The sequence below is a fragment of the Diorhabda sublineata genome, chromosome 7, assembly GCF_026230105.1.
Source record: "Diorhabda sublineata isolate icDioSubl1.1 chromosome 7, icDioSubl1.1, whole genome shotgun sequence".
In the NCBI taxonomy this organism is placed as follows: Eukaryota; Metazoa; Arthropoda; class Insecta; order Coleoptera; family Chrysomelidae; genus Diorhabda; species Diorhabda sublineata.
Genome location: NC_079480.1, coordinates 9,583,761 through 9,597,927, shown reverse-complemented (window position 1 = coordinate 9,597,927; position 14,167 = coordinate 9,583,761). Strand labels below are relative to the sequence as shown.

Genomic DNA, 14,167 nt, shown 5'->3' with positions numbered 1-14,167 from the left:
CTAGGAAAACAAGCAGAAAAAGCTAGAATCCAGGATCAATGCTCCAAAAAAGGATAATTACTTTTGAAGTTCAAAATAAACGCAGGCAACTGAATGCCGGAAATCAAGACATATGCCGCGCCTGTTTTAACGTACTCTATTAGAATCCTGATGTAGACAAAAACAGAGATTAACACAAACACCTACTCTCTCGACAGGTAATGAAAATACGTGAATGGGATGTGATTCTACAGAAAATAGGAAACCTCAGTTCTACATAGTATTAAATACAAGCCGGATAAAAATTACTCATCTCGCCAGAATCAGACTTCAAGTTAATATTAGATACCGAGAAGCTAGATTAATGGTCACATAAGGCGTTGCACGGTAGACATCATCACGACATGAACCAGTCACATATGGACAAAGAAGCTTCAAACAGACGGCTTACTAGCGGAAACATCTCGGAGACTGAAGGCCGTATGATAGCTATCAACACTAACAAGAAACATTCAATCCTATAAACCGTACTACAAGTACCAGCTACAGAAGGTTTTTGAAAGTGACAATTTCAAACCCTACTACGATAGATCCATTTATCACCCAGGTGACGAATAACAGATCTGACTTCGTGGTGGTTGATAGAAGAATCAATTCAGTCCTTTTCAACAAACACCAGGTGAAACTGACCAAATAAGCGGATCTAGCAATTGAGATTAAACAGATGCTGCACTGCGAAAATGTTGAAATCATCTCAACTGGCGTCGTGCCTACTACCATTCACAATAGCATTGGCAAACTGGGATTAAGAAATAACATCTCCGCTGACATCCAGAAGGCTGTGATAATTAATTATTGCCACACCTTACCAGCTCTAAGCTGAGTAGTGCATAAGACTTTCATATAATAATAATAAATATTATAAATAATAAATAAAAATATTATTAAAATCCACTTTACTGGATTTCAACAGTTGTCATATATTCATTTTTCAAGAAAATACATATAAAGGCAAAATAATTCTTGTATATGGATTGAATTAACATATATAATTAAAAACTAAATTAAATCAAGTGAAATTAAATTGAGGAAAAACATTAATTGATTATGAACTAAATGATATACTTTTATTGTAGTAATTTGAATGGTAATAATCCATGACTCTTACTTTTCTCAGGTTTTCTCATGCAAATACATCTTGATTCTTAATTAATCAATAGTAGTAATTAAATAATACACAAATAAAATATTTATAGAAATATAATACAAAGGACCGAGCTATAGAAGCTTTTATGTAAAGTAACATAGAAAAACTTCATCTTAAATACAATAATAATTTGATTATAGAATAATGTCATTAAGTTTACCATTTAACATTATCGATTATTATCTGCTTATGAATGTTCTAGTAGACCTGACCTTCTCAACACTGCCAAGTTATCAACTCCACAACGTTCTCCTCAAAATCAGCCTTGTTCGTCTGATCCACATCTCACTCCTCACCATCAACATTCGAAAGAAAAACGACATAGTTTCACAAGTATAGCTACTACACATCTTCCAAATACTCTTATGACCAATCAGAACCGATTATCTGCTGAAATTCTGGCTGGAAACGAGAATGGACACTTGACAACGACAAATGAGAGGAGAGCTCGCAATGTGCCGGATGTACAATTACCTGCAACTTATGTTGCTTTATATCCTTACAAACCGCAAAAAGCAGATGAATTAGAATTAAAGAAAGGCGGCATTTACATGGTTACTGAAATGTAAGTTTAATTTTTTTTATGTATCTTTAATTATTATTAGGTATAATAAAAAAGGCCCTCTCCCTAAACTCACCAGAAAGTCAGCTAAGATAACATAGTGATAGAGATTTATAGACCCTAGAGAATTAGAGAATGTAGTTGAGTTTTCAATTCACTCTTGTGTTGTATGAGACTTTATACTTGTAGGCTTGATTCTATGGTACAGAGAGTTTCCAGACAAGCTTTTTGTTTACTTTTAATTGAAATATGATACATAAACATGTTAACTTGATCTATAACGAAAATGCTACGTTAGTTTACGAAGTGTGTACGATCGTGTCTTCGACTTTCCTTCCTGTCTCCGCACACCGTTTGTTAAAAACAAAATAAAATCGTCATCCCTAACATTCAGTACATATATGATATGAACGAGAAGTGTACGTATTTAAATAGTTTTTTTTTAAATTTTTTATAAAAGTTGGATTACTTTTTGCACTTTTTCAATTTCTAGTAGTGTTTTTATTATTTTCACATAATTATATTACTTTGAAGGTGAGTAAATTTTCTTGTTTTATGCCATTACTTCCAGTAATCTTGTAGTCAATATAATAAATTTTCATCAGTTCTGTTCTTGAAGTATTATACTAAAGTTAACATCTATTTAAGGACATTTATATTATATATTTCCCAAAACCATTTAGTCAACATCTCGTTTAAATCTAAAACACCGAATGTACCCTAGGGAACCAAAATGGCGATATACTTATATAACATGTATGAACAAAGTAAGTAAACGAACACGTGAAACAATAATATAATACCTTCTTCAATTTTACTTTCAAAGACATTTCCTAAAATTTCATAGTGAAATTAGAACTTATAAGAAAGTTTAATAGTTCGAGCGCGCACGCATTTTAGTATATTTTATTTGATTTGTTGTATTTTACCGTAATTTACAAGAAAATTGTGAAAAAATGGAGAAAAAGAAACGTTTATTTTGAAAATTTGTTTTAACAGCCGCCATTTTGTTTTTTTTTCAATTTTTTATTCAAAGGTGGTAAATTACGATATAAGCTCCCTTCCTATTTATAAAGCTTTTTGAATTTTTTGTTTCATATTTACCAAATTCCAGATTATCTCAGCGTAGAGGGAGACATCATGTTCGCAGTCCCAACTTTAACGTCCTCTATAAAATGATGTGAAAAAAAAAATTCAAAAAAATTTTTTATAACACTTTATTATCAAAAAATAATGAACAAAAAGTTATATATGGAATTACAATAAAGAAAACAAGAAAAAAATATTTAATTATGCGTCATTTTTTACCCTTTTAACGGTAATAGTTCCTTAAATAAAATCAAGGAAAATTAGGTTTACACATCATAGAGCATGTAGTATTATCTATACAGTATGATTTTTCACTAGTTGCTTATAGTGTGGTATCTGAACGTCTTAGAAAACTGGCAATTTAATGGGAGTTTGAGCATAGAGGTTTTGAGTCATGTAGCAATAATTTATGTCTGCAGTTCTATTTTTTTATCGTATTAATGACCTTTTAGTCTATTTTCTTCATATTGAGATGTCTGCTCTACGTAAGCATCGTCACAATTAGTACAGGGCACTCGATGTATAATATTAACGAACCACGAAATATAAAATAAAACGTAAATTTAATTATTAAAATGGAATCTAATACACGAAAAAAAGAACTTTTAGAAATGGTTCACATTCATAAGAACGAAAAAACTGTAAATGATAAAAAACATCTAAAGAATTCAAACAAAATTTGAGATTTGAAAACTAAGGAAAAGTTAATTTTTATTTTTAAAACAAATTTCTGTTTTGATATTCATTATGTAGGTGATCTATTGATTAATATAAATACGCAAATTCTCAGTGTCAAATCATATTTTGATAAGGGCTGAAAGTAGTCGAAACTTCAAAATTTTGATCAATAGTCAAAAAGCATGTTTTCTTCGAAAATATAGAGAAAATCGTGTTAGTGTATTTTTAAGACAAGTTATATTTGTAGATGAAACACTGATATATGCCAGAGGCAATAAATTAAGTTCTTGACAGGATAATAATATTAATTTTCGACTTTGTAACTTATTCACCCAGTATATCGATATGGATTTCTTTTTAAATTAAATTATGTGAATATTGGTGCTGACGTATTAGTCACGTGATAAAAGACCTCCGTCGTTTCCACGGTACGCATAGTTGTGTGATAAGATTATAAATCATGAAGCAAAGGCTTATGATTTATTAACTTGTTACACTCGTATGAAGTCCTATTGTCAGCATTAATTGCACAATATACTCTGATTGAATTTGTTATAATTCATTCCTCATTAGTATTTTCAGAACTTGACAATAAGTGGATTATGTATGTACAACTGAATTAATTTAATTATTAGACATTTTTAAAAATTTTTCTATATTTTTTAATATTGTTTTTATTTTATTAGATGTCATGATGGATGGTTCAAAGGTACATCAAACAGAACTCAAAAATGTGGTGTATTCCCGGGCAATTATGTAACACCAGCTAGAGGAGTTCCTAATCCGCTTGGTACCAAGGAACTTTCTGATTCTAAATTACCCGTAAGTTTTACACGAAGTGGTAAAAATGTGTCCGCTTCAACGCAGCATGTCGTTTCCACTAACCCTCCTGAATTACCGGCTCGAGCGACTAGTCCTTCCAATTCATTTTCTAGCAGTTGGCATGGGGCCCCTCAAGATCCTCAAGCTGTACCATTAGGTAGAAGTAGCAGTGCCATTATGACAGGAGGAAATGCTGTGGCATTGACAAATAAAACCGACAAGGTGGGTGGTTGTTTGATTGTCTTTGGGTTGTTATCCGGCGTTTTCTGTTCCTGGTGGTGGGTAACGAAGATTTTAAATGATGGTATTTATTACTCAAATGATGTATAATTTGTTATTGATAATTTTTGAACTCCTTTCAATTTTTTCATTTTGGTGTTCATTGTTTTTAACCAATACAAGTAAAATTATAAAGTGTATTGTGTATTGACTGAGGTATTTAAACTTAAACATATGTTAACTATTAAAGGTAAATAATGCTCATTGCAAAATTTATTTACTATATCAGTGAATGAAACTACTCTTCTGGGAGGAAATATTATTACTTCTGAAGACCACTAAAATATTAAAGTACTCTAGATGCATATCTTAATGGTTAAACATCAAAGCTATTTTCATAGGAAGCTAAACAGTATCGAATTTTGTACTAATGATAAAGGGGGAACAAGCAAATATCTTATATTTTGTTTTTCTTTCCGTATTCAAGAAAAATCAACACTTGCTTTTTTCGATTATTAATAATATCAAATAATATAATAATCATGGCTTAACACCTCTAATAGGGTTGCGCTGTAAAAATGCTGTCTATATCCTGTTATTAAGGTGAATCAGTCCTCATAATCTATGTTTACACTTTTCCTTTCAGTATCTTACTCCTACTCTACTTCGGTCATCTTCCACCTCTTTTAATCATTTTGTCCTAGGTCTACCGCATCTTATGTTTCTTCTCTCCATACATGCCTCAACCATTTAATTCGCTAAGTTTTGATTTTTTTACTAAGTCTTCGCTATTGAGTTCGTCAGTTATTTCATGGTTTGCTCTTATCCTATATTTCCCTTCACCACTTTTTACTGTTCCCGTTAGTGTTGTGATAATTTTTTTTCCGTTCTTCTCAATTTCCATAATTTCTTATTTGTGTCATTGTTTGGTCTTTGTTCGTTTTGTCAGTAGTTTACTTCTCAACAATTTTCTGTTAGAATGGCACCTCTATTTTTATTAATTATACTTTATTCAATCTCCTTATTCCTGTCTCCTGTATTATTGATCATAACACCTAAGTATCTGAAATTTTCTTCAACCTTCCACCTTGACATTGCTTTCCAAATATCATAATTTTTGTTTTGTTTTCATTGATTTTTAAACCTATCCGCTTTCCCTCTGTAATTCTTTTGGTAACAAGTACTATATCATCAACGTAGGCGATTATTTGTCTACCACTTAACCTTAAAATTCCCCATATGAATTGTTCTTTTGGTGCTGTTAATAGGTGCTATCTTTTGATTGAGTCAAAGGTCTGTTGATAATCAGTGAAGAGCATCTCTACGTCTATTTGGCGCTAATGTGCTTTTTCCATTATATGTTTTGCTGTCGACTTACCCCGTGTGAAGCTGCATTGATATCGTCCTAATATTTTTCAAATGCTAGTATCGGCTAGCTAATAAAATTTAATGATACTATATGAAACGATAGCCTCGTACTAATTAGTCAATGATTGTATAACCATTTCAATCATTGTGAAATAATATCGTTTGCTGTCCTTAATAATGGAAATAAGTAAATTTTGGAAAGCTTGGAAAATAGTATAACATTGCCCCAATATTCCTAGCAGAATCTAAAATTGACATTTTTGAGAACCTTCTGCAGCTAGTATTTTTATAGTACAGTGTTTAGGTATTGAGAACCTAACTTGTTGGCCAGTTTCTGGTGAATTATGCTGCACACTAAAATACTATAGATGATATACATGTTAAATGGTCTCTGATGTTTGCTGACACTTTGCTGAAAGCTGAAAGCAAAGTACGGAAAAGCGGATAAAAAGCAATCAATCAAAACTAAAAGGACGTTACCTAGCTCGAGAAAAAAAATTAGAAAAATTGATAAACATCTAATTTAGTCTTGTTTCATATTGTTCTATCGAATACCATTGTAAAACAAATTAACGAAATAATTAGGACATATATCCTAACGTCATGAATATAACATTGATTAAAAATTTGATGTTTTTAAAAAATTCGGTGCGTCAACTTTCCTCCTTTCATAGCAAGCGACGTTTTAGATAATTGGTTTCAAAAATTTTTTATTTCAAAGACCACATTGAAAATATTGCAGCTACATAATTATTCCAACCGAAAAGGTGTGTGTAAATTAAAACTTAAAAGTATTTCTGATGTTTTGTTATAAGGAATGAAGTATTTTGATATTTTAAAAAAATTCGGTTTTTTAGTGAGGATTTTGATGTTGGGGCCGATTTCTAATATCCTGTTGTGGATTCCAGTGATGAATGTTAGCATGAAATATATTCACTACATTCCCCCTACAAAAATTATTGTATAATTTGTTATTTGGCTAAAACTCTTTTTATACTAGATAAATTTTGTTACCTCAAAATAAAAATATATAAATACTTTTTGCTGCTGTGCAAAAGATATAAATTTGCTACAATTCAAGAATGGTTTATACTGAAATAGTCGTGTCCAAGTACGTGACTCAGTATTACAGCTTAATTGAAACTTTTAAAAACGAACCCTATACGAACCATATACCAAAATCGTCTATATCTAGAGCATTAAGAAAAGATATGACTCACATGTATATTTTTGACCTATTAAAACCACAAGTTTTAGGTTTAGCTCCCTTTTTGTGAGAAATTTTTTTCTTTGTGCATTATCATGAGACCATATATCTCAAGAATCGTCCAAAATTACCTCAAAGAGGACAAAATCCAAGCAATGCTGTGGCCAGCTAATAGCCCTGATCTCCATCTACTAGAGCTACTAAAATATAACTATTAATATAATTATATATCATATAATTAAAAATAAAATAATATATGTGAAGTATATTTTAGATCCTTGAAATAAGGAATGCTTTTGCCCAAATAATATTTAAAGCGTGCCCATATGCTAGAGTAGAAAATAGCAATTAAAAATTGACCCTTTTACTGTTTTCTGTTTCAAATTTTTTTTTCAATATATACTCTGTTCAATCTCTGCATTTCCTACAATGATAGTAGAAAATAGACCACATAAATTTAATACTTTCTGTGTAAATTCATTATATTTTTGAAACATCAAAATTATATTGTAATGTTTTATTATTTATTTATTTATTTATATGATTTCTATTTGTGAGGTTAATTAATAAATACTGTTTTTTACGTTCTTAATGTATTTAAATATTATACACTACACTTAACTAACTTATAATAATTCACTCAACTAACTCAATTCAATAATTTATTTAAATTCTTTGATTACTTTGGTAAATCGTTCTGTTCACTACGACTATTTATTAGAACCGAACTAAATTGCGCTACACGAACCACTCATATATCCCAAAAGAATTCCAAAAGTTCTAGAAAATAAAGAAACAATACAAATAAATAGACCTTTCTGGAATTATTCAAAAGAAACAATGTAAATAAACCGCCCGATATAATTAAAAGTTATATAAAAAGTAAACATCAAAGAGAGACTAATGGAGTTATCTGCCTAAAAATGTGGAAATGAATTTTGAAAAATTAACAAAAACATTCAAAGTATGATCTTCATTGTAAAGTGGGTAAGAAATAAGGATAATGTGCATCCATCCTTTGTATTGGTATATGTGTATATTATGTTTCTAGAGGATGTTTGCTGGAATAGTATAAAAAGAAATAAACAGAAGACTACAAGTAAACTGGGAATATTTTTGTGTGATTATTGTTTATTTTTGTTTAACTTTAAATATAAAGTTTTCAAATTAACCTCAGCTTTTTATATCCAAATAAATTGCTTGTTTTAAGTTTTTGTTAGTGGTTATTTTTAAATACTAACTTTGATGGCTTTCATATATATGTTATTTAATTATAATTTAAAAGCAAACTTCAAATATTGCACATATTGTTGAATTAAATTATATGTATATCTAAACAGTCGGAACAGTTAATGACATATTTTCATTACCATGCATGGTAATGTGAATTATTTCAAGTAAAGAAGCTAAATACGAATCGCAAATCATTCATCTGATTTCATTAATCAATGTCATCACCAAAATTTACAATATTTTACTATTAACTGCCTTAGTCATCTGAAAAAAATTGAGCGATGTATCATTGTGAAAGATCTTGTGAAACAGTAGCAATCTCTTTGTGAAAAATAAAGTAAAAATAATTTAAAATTATAGTAAGAGCGGGCTTATCACAAAAAAGTAAGAACTCTATATATTATTTATCACAAGACTTAACACACTTTTTTATTTTTGTATTATTCTATTTGAAATTTAATGAATGGATTAAGGGGTGGGCGAAAACTTTTTACCAGTAGTGTACATGCATGCAGACGAAGCTAATATCTATAATGTTCAGGATACTTTTTTCCGAAACTGAATAATGGGAGAAATACAGCCCTTTAGAGGAGTAATTGAGAACATTATTTTTCCAATTATCTGATTAAAACAGTTTTGATTGCACATATTTGAGTTTTCGAATTATTCAAGTTTTCCTCCTTTAGAGGAGTAATTGAGAACATTATTTTTCCAATTATCTGATTAAAACAGTTTTGATTGCACATATTTGAGTTTTCGAATTATTCAAGTTTTCTTTTCCCTTGCATTATTATATACTTGATGTATTGCAAAAATGTAGTGATTACAGATGAAAATCTAAATAAACAATTTTTTCAAATCTTTAAACATCAGAAAAATATGCTATGACATGAAATTAATCCCTAATGTCTTGACTGATATTTATAATAATAAGATTATGAATTCATTCCTTTCACAGGTTGCATTTACTTATTCAGTTCGAAAAAAATGTACATAAAGCAGTGCCCTTATTTCTGGGGTACTTTCAGCTCTAGCAATTAGTATACATGTTACGGTAAAAGTAATAAATTCGATGATTATTTAAAATTACTGGTGATTATACATAATCACTACTGGTAAATATGAAAAATTATTTCATATTTATCAAATTTACCAGTTAGTTTGTAGAATCCCACTCGTAATGGGGAATGTGATAAAAGTCCCTAACTTTATGAAAATTCGTTCAGTTTGTGTACCTGCTTGGTACGGGACAAACTCATGTTTTCAAAAGTAGCTCTAATTTCATTGCACATAGACGTTTTTTCCCTACCCTCTCATAAAAATAAAACATTGAATAGTGGTTGGTATGGTACATGACAACCACATGTTTTTAAAAGTAGCTCTAATTTCATTGCACGTGACGTTTTTTCGCTACCCTCTCATAAAAATAAGACATTGAATAGTGGTTGGCATGCTTGAGCGTTTCAATTTCAAATTACTTATTATGGGTACTACGAAAACAAACAGTGATGTTAGGTTAGGTTAGATAGTAACCACTAAAAAAAACACCTGCGCTCTATTTTACTGTCCTCAATAAGCAGGGTTCGTTGATTTAAATCTGATTTTAAATTACTCATCCATCGGTATTGAAAATTATGTTATACTTCAATTATATTTTATGATGCTGCTTAATATCTGTATTTCTTTTACAGATATAAAGTAATGAATAACTATAAATTTGAAGACTAAAAAAATCCGATTTAAATAAAAAAATCTGATTTAAATGAAAAAAATCAGTGCAATATATCATGATATTTATCACATTGTTTCTAGAAAATAATTCGAATTTATCAAATTCCCCATTAAGAGTTGGGGATTTCAACTAACCGGTAAATTTGATAAATATGAAATATTTTACCATATTTACCAAATTCAGTGGTGATTATGTATAATCACCGATAATTTTATATAATCACCGATTTATCATTTTTATTGTAACATACATAAGTTTGGACCAAATTGTATATGATCTTACCACTACTGTTTTTTCATATGTAAGAGGTGTTCCACCCTAATGTGAAAAGTCCACACTTGACTTATTTTCTCACTGGATTTACTAATTAGGAGCAAAGTAAAATCAAGTACCAGTACCAGTACAATAACATCATTTAACAGTGGATAATATAATTTAAAAATAAAACTGATTGAGGAGTGAAATAAATTATGAAATAAAGTTCATTGGGATAGGAAAAGTTCATTTAAATATTTTCACATCACCATGTTATAAAAGAAAGAAATTCTGAAACCGCATAAAATTGGATATAACTTTGCTTTTTATATTATAAATTACCTTATTTATTAGATTTTTTTTATCCAGCACATTACAAAGGATCATATCGTCTCTTAAGTTCTAACACCGCGTGAGTCAAAAATGACAACTTTTTAAGATAACAAAAAAAACTGCTTTGTTTATACAGTATGGTGCAAATGAAAGGAATAAATTCGTTATTTCGTAAACCGGCGACTTTGAGGAAAAATCCTGAAACCCGTCGATTTTTATTTTAAAGCGGACTATGCGTAAGGATACCTTTTTATTTATGACGTCATCTAGGCGAGCGTGATGACGTAATCGCTAAAATTTTTAAATGGAAATGTGGATGTTGTAATACATTATTTGAAAGGTCTTTTAAATTCCTATTCAACCATATCAATATGTACAGTAATTGATTTTTGTATTTGTTTAAAAAATTAATAAAATATTACAATAAATATTTAATATGTATTACTCATTAAATATAACGAAACGTAAATTAAGTGCTCAAATTGTTTACCTTCAGCTAAAATACAATGAGAAAGACGTCCGCGAGCTCTTCTCGAACCTTCTCTATAACTTCCGGAGTTATTTCTGCAATCTCAATCCTTTCTTTGAGTTCATTTATATTTTGTGGTCTATTTTGGTACACTTTACTTTTCAAGTATCCCCATACAAAGAAATCAAGAGGAGTCAAGTTAGGTGACCTAGGCGGCCATTCTATTGTTCCTATTCGACCTATCCACCGATTTGGAAAGACGTTGTTCAAATAGTTGAGCACCAATACAGCATAGTGTGGAGGTGCACCATCTTGTTACAGCCATAAATCCTTTCTGTTTGGAAACAGCCGGTTCAATCATTATTAGAATTTCAATTGTTTGCGTTTCAGTCCTCTTCATGTTGATAGATACAAAGACTTTTTGAATTCGTCTAATACAATAATACTATTAATCATTTGACAGAAAGTTAATTAAGTCCAAGTGTTAATGTTGATGTTGATAAAGTAACTAGATTTTTAAAAAAGGTAAAAAGTAGGAAAATAAGACATTTCATTACCAGTGACAGCCTTTACAAAATTTATTTTTGTGTGTCAGAAAATACATCACACCAATACTTGATACATTTTATTGAGAAATCTGTTGAAATTTCCTAATTAATATTTGTGACAATATGCAGATCAATTACTGTACAAATTAATATGGCTGTATAGGTATTTAAAAGACCTTTCTAATAATGTTTTACAACACCCACATTTCCATTTGAAAATTTCATCAATAGATAACGTCATCACTTTCATATAGATGACGTCAAAAATAAAAAGCCTTGTTTAAAAATAAAAATCGACGGGTTTCGGGATTTTTCCTTAAAGTCACCGGCTGAAGAAATAACGAATTTATTCCTTTCATTTGCACTATACTGTATATAGCGATCATAATACGGAAAGAAAATTTATTCGTTTTGAAAATTTATAAACATATATCAGTTTCAAGATTTTTGTGTCGATTCTCTATCGAATGACATTCAAAAATTAAAAAAGCATTTGTTGGACTTACGCAGTGTCGACACTTGAGTGGCGAAATTTCAAATAGCAGCTAGGTTTAATAAAAGGGCATGTTTGGAATGGCATTTAAATATATACAGGCTTTGTCAAATTTTTTCAATTACAGACTGTATCAAAAATTTGATATCATGATATTAAAAACTGATTAATAACATTATTCACTACCGGAAAAGGATATGTCATAAAGATACTGCAATATTAATATATGTTTTTCTATTATACATGTTTAAATAAACGCATTGTCACATGTAAACAAAAAATTTGGCACATCCTGCATGAAATTGAATAATAAACTACATATTAAGTTTTTTAAAATGCCTCAATTAGTCTAAGGAACATCGAAAAGAGAAAGGGACTGTTGGCTTAATGAAACGATTAGCCAGTATGAAAAGGTCCAAATCACCCCCACCGTCTACGTATTCAATGGATAATCCAGTTTTTGAGGACGCTAGTGCTAAAACTTCAACCACGCCTGTTCACGTCAGGTAGGGATTTCTAGCACGCATTATTTTTCTGGGCTTCATCGCATGCTATTTGGCTATTTGGTCTAGCTGTACTATTTGGTCTTTTGGGTATTGGGTGTATTAATTATAATACAAATTTCGCCAATTTGGATCGCTAGCTTAAGTTATGAAATCGTAGAAATTGGTTTATAACTGATGTTAGAACTATCTAAACAAGATAGTTCAAAATCATCCATTTTAGAATCTTACTAGGTGTAACCCAATTGTGTGTTATGAAACAGTAGGTCTTTTGACATCAACGCTATATCAAATTTTTTACTATATTATACAATTGTAGTATTTTAAGAATCCATTTGATTTTTTCATATGTTATCATTTTTCATAGATCATCTAATATGTATATCAAAAACAATTCTATTATACAAAATTATTTTTTCAAATTTATATATAGGATAAAAGACATAAGAGATTTAATGAAGTAGTATTGTAGTAGTAGTATAGTAATTTATCTATTCACATTCTGAATCAACAATTTATCAAAATAAAACCAACATAGGCAATATTTGTTCTCAATTTCTTAAAAATGGGTAAACTATCGTGATTTTCTTTTTTTTTTGATTAAATATTTATGATAAAACTATATATTGGGATGAAGTCTTTGCCAGCTATATTATGAGCGTTAAGTAGTGGGATTGTGGCAAAATTAAACACCAAAGTGTACTAACTCTATTGTATTTCTAGCTTTCGAATACTTATGTATTTATCATATCTCTATATAAAAGTATAACAACAATAAAAATTACATTAGTTAGTTAAGAATTCCGGCTTTTTAAATTTTCTCATTTCTTTTAAAAATTGAATTCATCGATTTCAAAATTCAATATGCAAATTGACCCTTCATAGAAATATTAAGGTATTGTTTATGGTTGTTATAGAAATCGTTAATTTTTATTGGTTAGATTATGAATGACATTAAAGTTTCGAGGTTAGGTCGTTATGAACGAAGTTGAATTTCATAGGTTAGGTCAGGTTAATTGGTATATATATATATATGAAACCTATGAAATTCAACTTATATATATATAGACTACACTAAGTTTATTTAAATCAGTTTTCTTATTAATACATTGATCGTTTTGGACCATATATGTTTTTAAAAACAGACGTTTTTGTAATTTTCCTCAGTTGTCAAAACTTTGGCAGATTCTTAATTCATATTTATGTTTTTCATTATAGCCCTGTGTCGCTAATAAACATGTCTGGATATAATTTATTATCGTTTTTGTGAGAATTTATTCAATTGGTGAGTGACCTCTTCAACTGATCGATGTAGTTTTTGTTACAATTTAAACAAGGAATTTCATATACTATATTAGTCAATTTATTGGTTGGTCTTTTATCTTTTCTTTTAGTAAAAATAGAATGAATTTCATTTTTACTGGCAGTCGTGGAGGTCACTCCCCAATTGAATAACCTCTCACAAAAGCG

The 14,167-nt window shown here is 29.7% G+C and overlaps 1 protein-coding gene across 3 annotated transcripts in view; it reads left to right on the top strand.

The window, feature by feature from the left end:
* Window positions 1-14,167, top strand: part of LOC130446648 (E3 ubiquitin-protein ligase SH3RF3) — a 42,373-nt gene that overhangs the window by 12,438 nt on the left and 15,768 nt on the right. For 2 of the 3 annotated variants that reach the window (XM_056783018.1, XM_056783016.1), the window contains exons 5-7: window positions 1,389-1,751; window positions 4,202-4,559; window positions 12,543-12,700. In XM_056783018.1, the coding sequence (XP_056638996.1) occupies window positions 1,389-1,751; window positions 4,202-4,559; window positions 12,543-12,700 (879 nt within the window). The remainder of the gene's footprint in view (window positions 1-1,388; window positions 1,752-4,201; window positions 4,560-12,542; window positions 12,701-14,167) is intronic. The other variant, XM_056783017.1, reaches the window with a different exon arrangement.